The sequence below is a fragment of the Berghia stephanieae genome, chromosome 2 (genome assembly GCF_034508935.2).
Source record: "Berghia stephanieae isolate SIO BIC M18660-M18661 chromosome 2, UCSD_Bste_1.3, whole genome shotgun sequence".
NCBI lineage: Eukaryota > Metazoa > Mollusca > Gastropoda > Nudibranchia > Aeolidiidae > Berghia > Berghia stephanieae.
Genome location: NC_088361.1, coordinates 13,344,768 through 13,357,267, shown reverse-complemented (window position 1 = coordinate 13,357,267; position 12,500 = coordinate 13,344,768). Strand labels below are relative to the sequence as shown.

Below are 12,500 nucleotides of genomic sequence, written 5' to 3'. Positions count from 1 at the left end.
AAATTTGATTTTTATGTGTGACCGTAATTAAGATTTTAAAAAAAATTAGTTATATTTGATATTCAAAGGCAATCGCAACCTTATTTGTTTAAAGAAAGAATATTTTTGATATTTTTTTTTTTTCTTTGTATATTTTATTTAGTGATGTTTTTAATGTCAAATCAATAATTGATTCTGTCCATCTAGGATTCTGACTGGACCAGTGGAGGCCTTAATACACCACCAGTGCAAGTTAAACCTCAAAACATTACCTTTAACATTAGGCCAAGTAAGTGCAAAATTTCGTAGTTCTGTGGATACTTTATCAAAAAACAGTCAATCATAGCTGCTAACCTAATGTCAAAAAAACTTATTTATACTTTTTTGTTGTTGTTTTTTTGGCCTTGTCGTATGCATTTTTCTTTTTGATATGGTTGTACGCTTTTCCATTGATGTTCAGGTCTTTAAGCATTTAAAAGTGGTATAGACCACAATTGCACTTTAAACAATGGAAATGGAGATGTCCAATTCAAACTCCCCATTTGCTGTGAATATTAAATTAAAGTCGCTTTTATATTTGGTGTTTTTGTAAGTGTTACTAAATTTTATTTAATACCAGCTTGATGGATCACTGGGTTGTTTCAGGTTTATTTATTTGTTTGTTTTTTTGTGTATGGCATTCAACACTTTCAAGCGAAGTGGGAGGAAAACCTAAAGTCTCTTTAATCTTTTGTTAGATTATAAATTATATTTATTATGGGAAATATTGATAAGATTTGGAAAAAAATATACTAAAATGTGGTCGGATTTTTACAAATTTGATCTGATTTTTTAGTGGTGGACTTAAGTGGGCACCCTGTAAGTGGTAAAGGATCACATCAATTTCATTGGAGGCCTCAGGTTGACAAAGATCTGGTGTTGTCAGCCCAGCAAGGTAGAGAAAAAAAAAGGATTTTAATCACTTTGAAGAGAATTGAAAAAGAGAAGAAAGGTCTTGGAAACGAATCTTGCATTTTTTTAAAAGGAACTTGAGGAGGCATCTGAGGCAGCAGAAAAGTTAATGGACTTCTCGCTCCTTGCTAAGACAAATAAGCTGAGGAAAAAGGCAAAAGATATCAAGTGTGATATAAAAAAAAAAAAATCACATCTGATATCTAGGAGAGATGCAAATCCTTGACTGAGTTACATTGAGATTTGGTAGTGACAGGATGCATAGATTGCTCTTTTCATGTACTTCTGTTGTCTGATTAAACTAGTCTTTGAATTAATTTTCCATTTGTCATTATAAGCATTGATAATTTCGAAATCTTTTCTATATTTTGACCATCCAGTCATCTTCCTTTTTCTTGGCCTTTTGGCGTTCAAGCTCTTTTCAATCCCAAAAGATAAATAAATTTTAAAGTTTTAATGAAAAGTCTCCTCAAAGTCTCTATGAGGTGCTATTTACAATTTTCTGTAAATCTTTTTGTTTATCCCATCTTTATGTTACCAACCTTCACATTGGGGTGTCATTTGCAAAAGTTAACAATTCTTTTGATTACTCCATCTTCATGTTTTTGGTATTTTTTTCATTATAATTGTTACTTGGACTATTTAACATTAACAACAAATGGCATATATGTGTTTTTGAATTACAGATGACCCAATGAACTTCAAGCTTTCCTTCCGACAACAAGCCAACTATCCAGTAGATTTGTATTTCCTCCTTGATCTCAGTTATGGGATGGTCCGAAACGAAGAGGCGGCTCAGAAGAGACTCATTGCTTTAGGGCAAGATATTTGTAAGTATATTGTGTCCAATTTGATTACATTATAGCTGCCAAAATTTTATTGTGGAAACATTATTTAATAGGAGGAACGAAATTCACATCACTCAGCTCTTTGTTATTGTTTTTAGCCAGCCTTTTTTATGAGTAGTTCTTACAAACTTGTATCAGACTATAAAAGTTTAAGGTTAGACGTAGTTTTGTGTGTTGGTACATTATATCTGGCTGCCAGATTTAATGAGTAATTTATCTAAATGCACAGCATCAATACCACCATGGCTTCTGCCAGATAAAGCCATTCATTTACCTCTTTTTTTACTCATAAGAAGCTAAAATACAATCTTATGTCTCTTTGGTGCTTAGCTGACAGCTTGAGAGACATAACTAACAACTTCAGACTTGGATTTGGTACATTTGTGGACAAGTTACTGATGCCTTACACTGCCTGGACGGATAAAATGTGAGTGTCGCAGTCCACTTTCAATGATTCACAGTTTTATTTTTAGTTTGAGCTTGAGTTGTTTTTATATAGCGCAATATCCACTAAATGGGCTCAAAGCGCTTTACAAAGGGTCCCTGGCCAACAGCAACACTTGTAGGACGGGACATGGCCTTATTACAATTTTTTTCCAACAGAGACAATGCTGTTAACACTTAAGTACAATGAGAGTGTGAGTAAAGAGTCTTTTCCAAGGACTCAACCATGCGCCCCTCAAAGCAGGGCTTGAACTCAGGACCTTCCGATGCGAAAGTGAGTCTCATACCATAAGAGGTATTGCCAAGGTTAGTTAGAAGATTAATTTTGATCAAATATGAGTTCTTGTCATAAATGATTAAATCAACCATTTTTGTACATCTTCGGGAAATATCAAAGCTTAATTTCACTTCTAAATATTTTGTACAGCTAGTCAAGTTAAAAAAGTATGAAATTTGAGAAAAGTTACTGAATACCTTTCCCATACATCTGACCATAACTTCATGAAAAATCACCCGATTTACTTCAAATAAAGATTAAAATGCTCTGAAAATGCAAAAAAGTGCAAATCCAAAATTTTCACCTTCTGACTGATTACGTCATGTTTTGGCACATATAGCCGCACATGAGCTGCACAGTTAACGTGAGATTCTGTACCTCTGATTAGGTCTTCAGTTTTACATTTAGGACTGAGAGGTCTGTTCTTCCTGTTTTTTTCTCCCTCCTTTTCTTTCACCCTCCCACACACCTCATTTTCAGTTAGATTCCAATAAAACAGCAGTAACCCTACCACAATATTTTACAAAACACACATTCACAAGAATTTTACCACCTCTTTCCTTGGGAAAGGGGGTCCTGGATAGCTCAGTTGTTAGAGCACTTGCTTCACACGCAGAGGGACCAAGATCGATACCGGGTGCAGTAAAAAAAATTCTCTTATCCCCCGTCTACTCAGTAGTGAATGGGTAGCTAGGTATGTTAGATCTGGCAGAAAGTACTTTGCGATAGATTAGAATCCTATCCAAAGGATAGCAAGCAATTGTTATTGTCCATTTCACGCTATAGAAGCCGGAATACAGTCTGGCTCCATACTCCATGGGCCTAATGGGAAAAAATCTCTGGTTAATTAGGACACTTTTGACAATTTTTTTTTTGCAATGTTCCATATTTCACTGCTTCAAAATATTACATGAACTATTATAACGGAACAGAAAAACATAATTGAAAGTTGTCACTATGCAAACAAGTAGTATGCATATGCACTCAACACACAAGTAACACAGGCACCTCTAGCTTTTGATTTTATCACATGTGAATCCTATCTTGTTAATGTTTACTATAATGGCTCTCATCTCTCAAGATGTAAAACGTGTCTCCTGCATTTACAGGCAATTTCAAAGGGAATGGGTCTAAACGAACATTCTTCTTGGGGTAGGTTGTTGATGCCTTGATCCCAGCCTGAGCAATGCATTACAGTTTCTTTCCTTCCCAAACATGACACTGGCCGAACAAATAAAGGGACATAGGCGGAACTAATGATTTGTTCGGCCAATTTATGGTGCATTGTTTGATAAAGACATTGTAAATATGTGTGCCCAGTTGACATCACTTGGAGTGTCTCTAGTTAATACCAAATCTTTAAAGTTAGAAAACGCTTCAATTTTCATTGGCTAAATGGTTTGATTAGATGGTTCGGAGGGGAAATGTGGGTTTGTGTCATGCACTAATAACTACAATATTATAGCAACAGCCTATTGCTGTCTGTTATTAAGAAAATTACAGAGATATCAAACAAAACAAACTAACAAGAAGAAAAGGAAGAAGGAGGAGGAGAGAAAGAACGAAAGAAGGATTAATGAAAATGGAAATAATCTTTTCTACCCTCTGACAAAAACAAAAATTTTCAAAAGAATGAAAGAAATTAAATAATTAAAAAAAAATTCTTCCCCCATTCCCCCCACCAAGAAAAGACCGTATGCACCAGTCCTTTGTTCTTAGCCCACCTCTTTTGAAGTCTCTCCTCCTCAACCAGTTTATTTCAGGTTTATTCGTCTAAAGGGGTTTTAATACTCCAAAGGCTTGGGTGACAACTAAAATATATGTGCCTTCCTGGCAAATCGGGAAATCTGTCTAATCGGGGCAATGTCGACAGCGATGGATTAGAGAGGTCCCGGTGTTTTATGATAATCAACATATAATTGTACAGAATTCCTTTCACATGTTCTGGCTAATTGAGAGCCAGACACAAAACCAGAAAACTTTATTTATTCTGTATTGATGTTTAAATTCTTGGAACAGGTTACAGGATCGATGCCCTCTACAAAATCGTCAGTGTCGCAAACCACACGATTTTCGTAATCAAGTCAACTTGGGTGATAACAATGAGGAATTTGCTGTAAGTATTCCCTGGTATTAAAAAGAAAATGATGTGTTATCGTAGGAGCTTCTCAACAAATTATTTTTAAGACTAAGAACAACATTTTCAGTAACGCGAATCTAAATTAAGTTTTTGAAAAGAAAAAAAGATCTGCTTCAGGCTGATTTTTAATCCTACACTGTAAAATAAATGTTTTTGATTCAGACTGTGTCATTCTAATTTGAAGGGTTAAAAGTGTATATTTGTTATGCTCCCATTGCAGTGAATTGTGCTGCTATGTGGTCTAGTGGTATGACACTCCCTTTCGGATCGGAAGGTCCTGGGTTCAAGCCTCGCTCGCTCGGCACATAGTCGAGTCCTTGGAAAAGGCTCTTTACTCACATTCTTTCACCATACTCAGGTGTAAAATGAGTACCTGGCAGTTAACAGCGTTGTCTCTGTCCGAAAAAAAATTGTAATATTGCCTCATAGGCGTCGTATCTCGTCCTACACGCCAAGTGTTGTTGTTGGCCAGGGACCCCTTGTAAAGCGCTTTGAGCATGTTTAGTGGATATTGCGCTATATAAAGGTAAAAGCTCAATTTTTTTTTTAAAAGCTCAATTGGCATTTTTTAAAAACCTGTCACAGGACTCTCTATACATTTATTATTAAAATTCACCATATCATTGATAATAAACGTTGAAATAACGGAGTCTGAGCTGAATCAATAAACAACAATAAATTCCTTTCTGTAAATTCGTCGATTTGATATCACAAAAATTCTCCATTGTCTGATTATTCTCATAATGAAATAGATGGAAAGACATATTTGAATTTGTTTTCATCTATTTTTTTATTGTTGTTGAAAAATATTATTGGTATTTGAATTGTGTTTTTACCAGAATAAAATGAGACTGGCTTTAAATGATGTGTCACAAAGTTTGGACGATGCAGAGGGAGGTTTGGATGGCTTGATCCAGGCTTTAGATTGTAAAGTAGGTCACTTTGTTATAAAACATATAAGTAATCATCTACAATTTTTTCAACACATTCTCATAATTTCGACCATTCTCCTATTTTCACCATACTCATTACCCTTTACAATACTTGATTTCATTCCACAGCCGACCAAATTAGGCTTGATTTTCTGGGTGGGGTTACTGACCTCCCATAGCGGGCAGGGAGGCACTTACTGTGTCTTCTATCCCCTTATATCTGTTTTCCAACATGCTTTCTGTCTTTGTCTTGGAATGAGATTACTTGGTTTTGTCCTGCCGGAGTCCTGGTTGGGAGGGAAACAGTCAAAGGCGTAGTTATTGTTTTGGGAGATGATATTTATTTCCTTGTAAATCATTTCTCTGTTATGTATTATTATATTTGTTAATTTGAATGTATAATGTAAGCATTTGAGTGTACTCCTCTTTGTTGGATCTTGTGCTTATGTCCGGATGAGACTTATAGGTGATCTCAAACTAAGTACATTGGTGGTATGCTCTTGGAATCTACGTCTGATCCCTATTTGTTCCCAGTTCCCCTTTGTCTTACTTTTTCTTGGGTGCTTTAATTGTAATTCTAGAACTTTTTACTATCCCATTTTCTTCCTTTTTATTGGTGCTGATATAACCTGAATGTGTTGCAAGCACCATAAAACCCTTAAAAACAAACACACACACTTTTTCAGATTTTTGCCAAATTAGGCTGTTTGAATTTGTCCTGGCTCTGCTTTTCATCTTTTTTAGTCCTTGACATTCTTTGCCAAATGACAATTAAGGGAGATAAGAAAGATCTGAAAAAGTCTGTAAGAAACAGTGCCAGACAAAGCAATCCAGGAAGACTGACTTTTGGGGGATGTTTTTTTTCTTGTATTCTTCTTTCTTGCTTTGTCTGACAATGTTTCTACACAATTTTTCTTCGTGATCTCCCATAGTGGGAAGGGAGTTACTTACTCTGTGTTTTGTATCCCTCTATATGTTTTCCAATATGCTTTCTGTCTTTGTCTTGGAATGAGATTACTTGGTTCTATCCTGGCCCTGGCTGGGAGAGAGACAGTCAAATGTATAGTTAGAGTTATGGGAGATGACATTTTTTGTCTTGTAAATCATCTCTGTTATGCACTGTATTATTTATTGTTTTGTTTTTCATATGTATGATTTGTAAACATTTAAGTGTGTTCCTCTTAGTGGGGACCTGTGCTTGTCAGAATGAGACATTTAGGTGATTTCAAACTAAGTACACTGAAAGTGTGTTCTTGGAATCTACATCTGTCCCATATATGTCTTTCTTTTTCTTGGATAATTTAATTGTAATTCTAGAACCCATAAAAACAAACAAACACACACACTTTTTCAGATTTTAGCCAAATTAGGCTGTTTGAATTTGTCCTTGCTCTGCTTTTCATCTTTTGTTAGACAGTCGGATAATATTTGTTTCTTTTGTTTTGTAAAAATAATTTTTTAAAATATTTTTTTTTGGTTTTTATTTTTATGAGAGATGGTATTTTTTCCATGTAAATCATCTCTCTGTTGTGTGACTCCTGATTGTTATTTTTTTAAAACGTATATCTTCTAACTGCCTGAATGCAACCCTCAAAGTGGGGGAAAATGAAATTATTGGTTAGTCTATAAATCAATAATCGTAATCGTGCTTGTCTGTTGTTTTCAATTTTCTTTACAGTCAATCGGTTGGAGAGATGTGTCTCGTCGTATCATTGTCTACAGCTCCAACTCCCTTTTTCATCTTGCTGGAGCTGGCAAGGTAAGGGTCAGAGTTTTAATAGATTTATTTATAGCCCTTAGTCTTTGTGTGGTGTATCAGTCTATTTTTTGGTTCCATTTACCATTTTTTATTTTAAAATTGTTTTTTTTATTTTTATTTTTTTTTCCACTTTCATGTGTGTTGTCATCAAATTGTTGATTTATTGGCGAAATCCTAAGATTGAATATACTTTGAAACTCTCAAAGCTGTGTTATATCAGAATGAACTAAAAATAAGAGAAGATAAGATGAACTTTGTTAATCCAAAACAGGAAATTACATTGTGCTTCCCATGGCTCAAGGTAAGAGAAAGTTATTTAGCAGGGCAGATGATTTTATATAACATAACAGCAACAATGTATCATGGACTAGATGGCATTTAGTGCAGTAGAGGACATTAGCAGGGTAGATAATTATACAACATAACAGCAACAATGTATCATGGACTAGATGGCATTTAGTGCAGTAGAGGACATTAGCAGGGTAGATAATTATACAACATAACAGCAACAATGTATCATGGACTAGATGGCATTTAGTGCAGTAGAGGACATTAGCAGGGTAGATAATTATACAACATAACAGCAACAATGTATCATGGACTAGATGGCATTTAGTGCAGTAGAGGACATTAGCAGGGTAGATAATTATACAACATAACAGCAACAATGTATCATGGACTAGATGGCATTTAGTGCAGTAGAGGACATTAGCAGGGTAGATAATTATACAACATAACAGCAACACTGAGCCGGAGTTTATCCCAGTTTCTATAGAGTGAAATGGATAATAGGAATTGCTTGCTATCCTTTCGATAGGATGCTAGTCTATCAAAAAGTACTAAATCTAACACTCAGCTACCCATTCACTCCTGGGTGACCAGGGTGGTCGTTAAAAAATCTCGACTGCATCCGGGTTCGATCTTGGTCCATTTTCGTGTGAAGCGAGTGCTCTACCAACTGAGCTATCCTTTTTCTAGATTCTGAGTTGACCTGTGTAGAATTTTCTCAAAGTTTTGTTAACTTTCTGAATTAATTCCAGTTTGATTATTCATTATGTGATTTCATTTTCCAGTTGGGCGGAGCAACCAAGCAAAGCAACTTAAAGTGTGATTTGAATTCTGAAGGAGAATATGTTGGAGAGAAAGTTTATGTGAGTATAGACTCATTTTTGTTGACGTTTTAGATATGTCATAATTGTTAAGTAGAGGGAGGAGTTTGCTGGCAAGCTGATGTGATAATTGTTAAGTAGAGGATGGAGTTGGCTGGTTAGCTGATGTGATAAATGTTAAGTAGAGGATGGAATTGGTGGGCAAGCTGATGTGATATTGTTAAGTAGAGGATGGAATTGGTGGGCAAGCTGATGTGATAATTGTTAAGTAGAGAATGGAATTGGTGGGCAAGCTGATGTGATAATTGTTAAGTAGAAGATGGAGTTGACTGGCAACCTGATGTGATAATTGTTAAGTAAAGGGTGGAGTTGGCTGGTTAGCTGATGTGATAATTGTTACGTAGAGGATGGAGTTGGCTGGGATGGCAAGCTGATGTGATAATTGTTAAGTAGAGTGTGGGAGGAACAAAAATGGATATAACAGCTTCAAAAAAAGAACAAAAAAAACAAACACGGAACATTTTAGGCTCAAAACCCTTCATCAGCCAACAGAATAGTTCTTTTATTGAATTACTGTTTTGACTGTTAGCTAGAATGTTGATGTTATGCTTTTAACTCTCTCGAGTTCACCTCATTGAAATCGAACAAATTTGTTCGATTTTCCATGCATATGAACTCGAGAGAGTTAATCTGTCAGAATAGAAGATGTTGCAATTTGATGTTATGCTTTTAACTCTGTTAGGATTACCCTTCGGTGAGCCAAATTGCCTCTAAACTTAGGCAAAAGAATGCCAACGTCATCTTTGCTGTGATGAGTAATGTGACAAAGCACTACAAACTACTTGAGAACTTCCTGGATGGAGCTGTCGTGGGAGAATTGGAAGAAAATTCCAAGAACATTGTAGAGCTGATTGCTTCCAAATATTACGTGAGTAAATCAATTTTGCTATCATTGTTTGTTTTTTTTTGTGCTTGGAATAAAATTTTAAATAATTGTCCTTTTAAAAAGGTTTCTAATATTGACATTGTGACTCTTAAGACAATCAAATTGATGAGACATTTTTCTTATATTGTAAAACATTCTTGAGCAATTTTCGTTTAGCAGTGTTATGATTTTAGATCTATTTTTAATAAAATGATAGATTCTCCATATCTATCTTGACCATTTGTGTATAACAAATTCCAGCTTTCTACACTTTGTAACTGGTTTCAGACAGTTCAAAGGTTGCATTCGATGACAAAGTGAATTAGTTTCAGTTTAGTTCTATTTTGGGGATCACGATAGCTCAGTTGGTAGAGCACTCGCTTGACACGCAATGAGACCAAGATCCTGGGTGCAGTCGAGTTTTTTTTTCTCTAACTCCTCCTTCTCTCCCCCCCCCCCCCCCCCCCCCCCCCCCGTCCCTCCCCTGTTCACCCAGCAGTGAATAGGTAGTTGAGTCTGTTAGATTTGGTAGGAAGTACTTTGCGATAGACTAGCGTCCTTTCGAAAGGATAGAAAGCAATTGCTATTGGGATCTAAGGGTCCAAAGGCTCTGAAGGACCACTTAGTTCTATTTTGACTCTATATTGCTAGATTGTAATTATATAATCTCATCCAGTAATTTTCCTTAAACTTTTTTTCATTAATTTATTTGTGCAGGAATTGAGATCTCGAATCCAGTTCAAGCCATCTAACGCAGATCACGTAAATATCGTAATGAAGTCAAAGTGCAAAGGGTGAGTAAATGATACTAAAAGTTTATGGGTTTTGAAAAGGAAAAAAAAAAGAAAGATTTTAAAGAGCAGCAGTAGCCCTTTTGTGTTTCCTTACCTTACCGGAGTTCCGTCTCCCTACAGAGGTTGAATGTCATGGAACGCCATTCTTCACGCTCAAGGGCCATTACAGAGCAGTCAATTATCTTTTTGCCGGTTGTTGCCTCCACTTTTCCTATCCAGGACTTCCTTGGTTTGCCTTTCTGACAGCTACTTTTCCTTTTGTGTTATTTAATGTTGAATGCCTCCTATTCGTCCTATATCGACTCAGTGCCTCTTCCCAATTTCCTGTATACCAGTTTCATTTGCAAGCAAATTCACAAACAAAATGAAAAATCAGTGTTTTTATTTTTATGTTTTTGTCAGGCATGTTTGAAGGTCTAGTCTTTAAGGTGGAATTTCAAGATGAAGAATTAAATTCATACTTTAATTGGAGAGATATTTTCTTTCCTCTTCAGCTCACCAATTTCCTAACCCTGGCGCTGATATAAAAACAAACAAATAATTTCCTAACTGGATAAACTTATGGTTATAGATCAGTGCGGGTCGTGAACAGTTCTTTATTGCTTTGCCCTACACTGTAGGCATGTCCTTTTACTAAAAGTAGCTCACAGGGACTGGTCTGTAACAGCAATTGTGTTTTAACACCAATGAAAAGATGAAATTGGAAAGGCTTTGGATGGGGACAGTACAGACAATGGATGCTTCGGGTACAAATCACAATTCTTACTAGGTACAGAAAACTGATTTTTCAAACCCAACAATGCTCAATTTAGTCACTTTTGCTTAAAAGAGTTTGCAATTCTGAGCATTTTGATACCAATATCATACATGTATCTAAATTTTTAAAGAAGATATGGTCATTTGAAAATTTGACAATTTCGTCGTGGCGACACCCTGCTTCAGCACCCAACTTCTTGCTTCGTATAAAAAAAAGAATCGGGCTCACAATGACAAAATTTCAACTGCTTAGAGTCTCATAGACATTAAACAACTCCAATTTTTTCCAGAACTCTAGCTCTTTATTTAATTACATTTTAAGCGCCACGAAAACGCAAAAAATGCATATTTCCCATAAATCGCCAAGGGAGACAAAAAATGTGTCCGTCGAGGCAGCCTCTGGTCGGCACGCCATTTTGCTCTCACTGACTGGGCTGTGCAACTCGTGTTTATTTACCAAAGTTAAATGTTGGGCGAATGCGGGCGATACTTATAATCGGTACGGCATCTCCATATTTTAAGAGAAAAATGGATGAGCTTTCCAGTAATGTAAAAATAGTCTGCTGAAATTTTGTGGAAATGAGTTTAATCTTCCTTTTTTTGAGAAATTTTAAAAATAAAATCGCTTCCCCTAAATAAACCAACAGTTATTTGGTATCGATCGAAACGTCAAGATCTTGTGCACATTTAAAACCAATTACTGATCCGATACCACCCATGGCCCGAATTCTCCAAGCTCTTCAAGATGACCGATCGCGAAAAGTTCGTTTTTTCCATCAGCGGGCGAGCCGATTAGTGACTTGTTTCAAAACCCACTTAAATTATCTTTTAAAAAAAGCAGATAAATCATTTAGACACCATTTTAAAGGGATTTGAATAAGCTTTCGATTGATATAAATTTTATCCTTGTCATTTTGATATTTAATGGAATACAATGAAGTAAAATTTATGTAAAACACATCGAAAATTGTCCGCCAGAGCGCATTAGCGGCAGTTTGCCGTACCTATTCTTACTAATTTAATTTTATTTGATTTCAGTGTTCCTTTTTGTATTGTTCTGCTGATGAAGGGTTTGGACACGAAAGGTCCATTGCCTGGAAACGTCCATTGCCTGTACTGTTACCATCTGAAGCCTTTCCATTTTCACCTTTTTGTTAGTATTTTCACAATCGCATACTTCAGACAGCCCCCACTGCTCATAACTTTTCCTGGGTTTCAACACTAAGCATCTGCTACTGAGAATGATTAGTTCTGAATAAGTTTTTCTCCTTTTTATTTTATTTTTTACTTTTTCATTTTAATACGGATTGATTCAGATTATGTTGAGAATGTTTTTGTTTTATGTTGTCTAGTTGTATGACACTTGCCTGTGGGTCGGAAGGTCCTGGATTCTAATCTCGCTCTGAGCAGCGCATTGTTGAGTCCTTGGAAAAGGCTGTTTACTCACATTCTCTCATCGTACTCAGGTGTAAAATGAGTACCTGGACGTTAACAGTGTTGTCTCCGTTGGAACAACAATTGTTATTTCACCTAATAGGCAACATGTCTCGTCCTTCATGTTAAGTGTTACTGTTGTCTAGGGACCC

General features: G+C 36.0%; 1 protein-coding gene across 1 annotated transcript in view; it reads left to right on the top strand.

The window, feature by feature from the left end:
- LOC144964352 (integrin beta-1-A-like) overlaps positions 1 to 12,500 on the top strand; it is a 37,552-nt gene that overhangs the window by 4,316 nt on the left and 20,736 nt on the right. Inside the window, exons 5-13 of the mRNA XM_078898468.1 lie at positions 187 to 268; positions 1,617 to 1,760; positions 2,109 to 2,205; positions 4,519 to 4,615; positions 5,479 to 5,571; positions 7,250 to 7,330; positions 8,404 to 8,481; positions 9,182 to 9,367; positions 10,082 to 10,158. Coding sequence (XP_078754594.1) covers positions 187 to 268; positions 1,617 to 1,760; positions 2,109 to 2,205; positions 4,519 to 4,615; positions 5,479 to 5,571; positions 7,250 to 7,330; positions 8,404 to 8,481; positions 9,182 to 9,367; positions 10,082 to 10,158 — 935 coding nt within the window. The remainder of the gene's footprint in view (positions 1 to 186; positions 269 to 1,616; positions 1,761 to 2,108; positions 2,206 to 4,518; positions 4,616 to 5,478; positions 5,572 to 7,249; positions 7,331 to 8,403; positions 8,482 to 9,181; positions 9,368 to 10,081; positions 10,159 to 12,500) is intronic.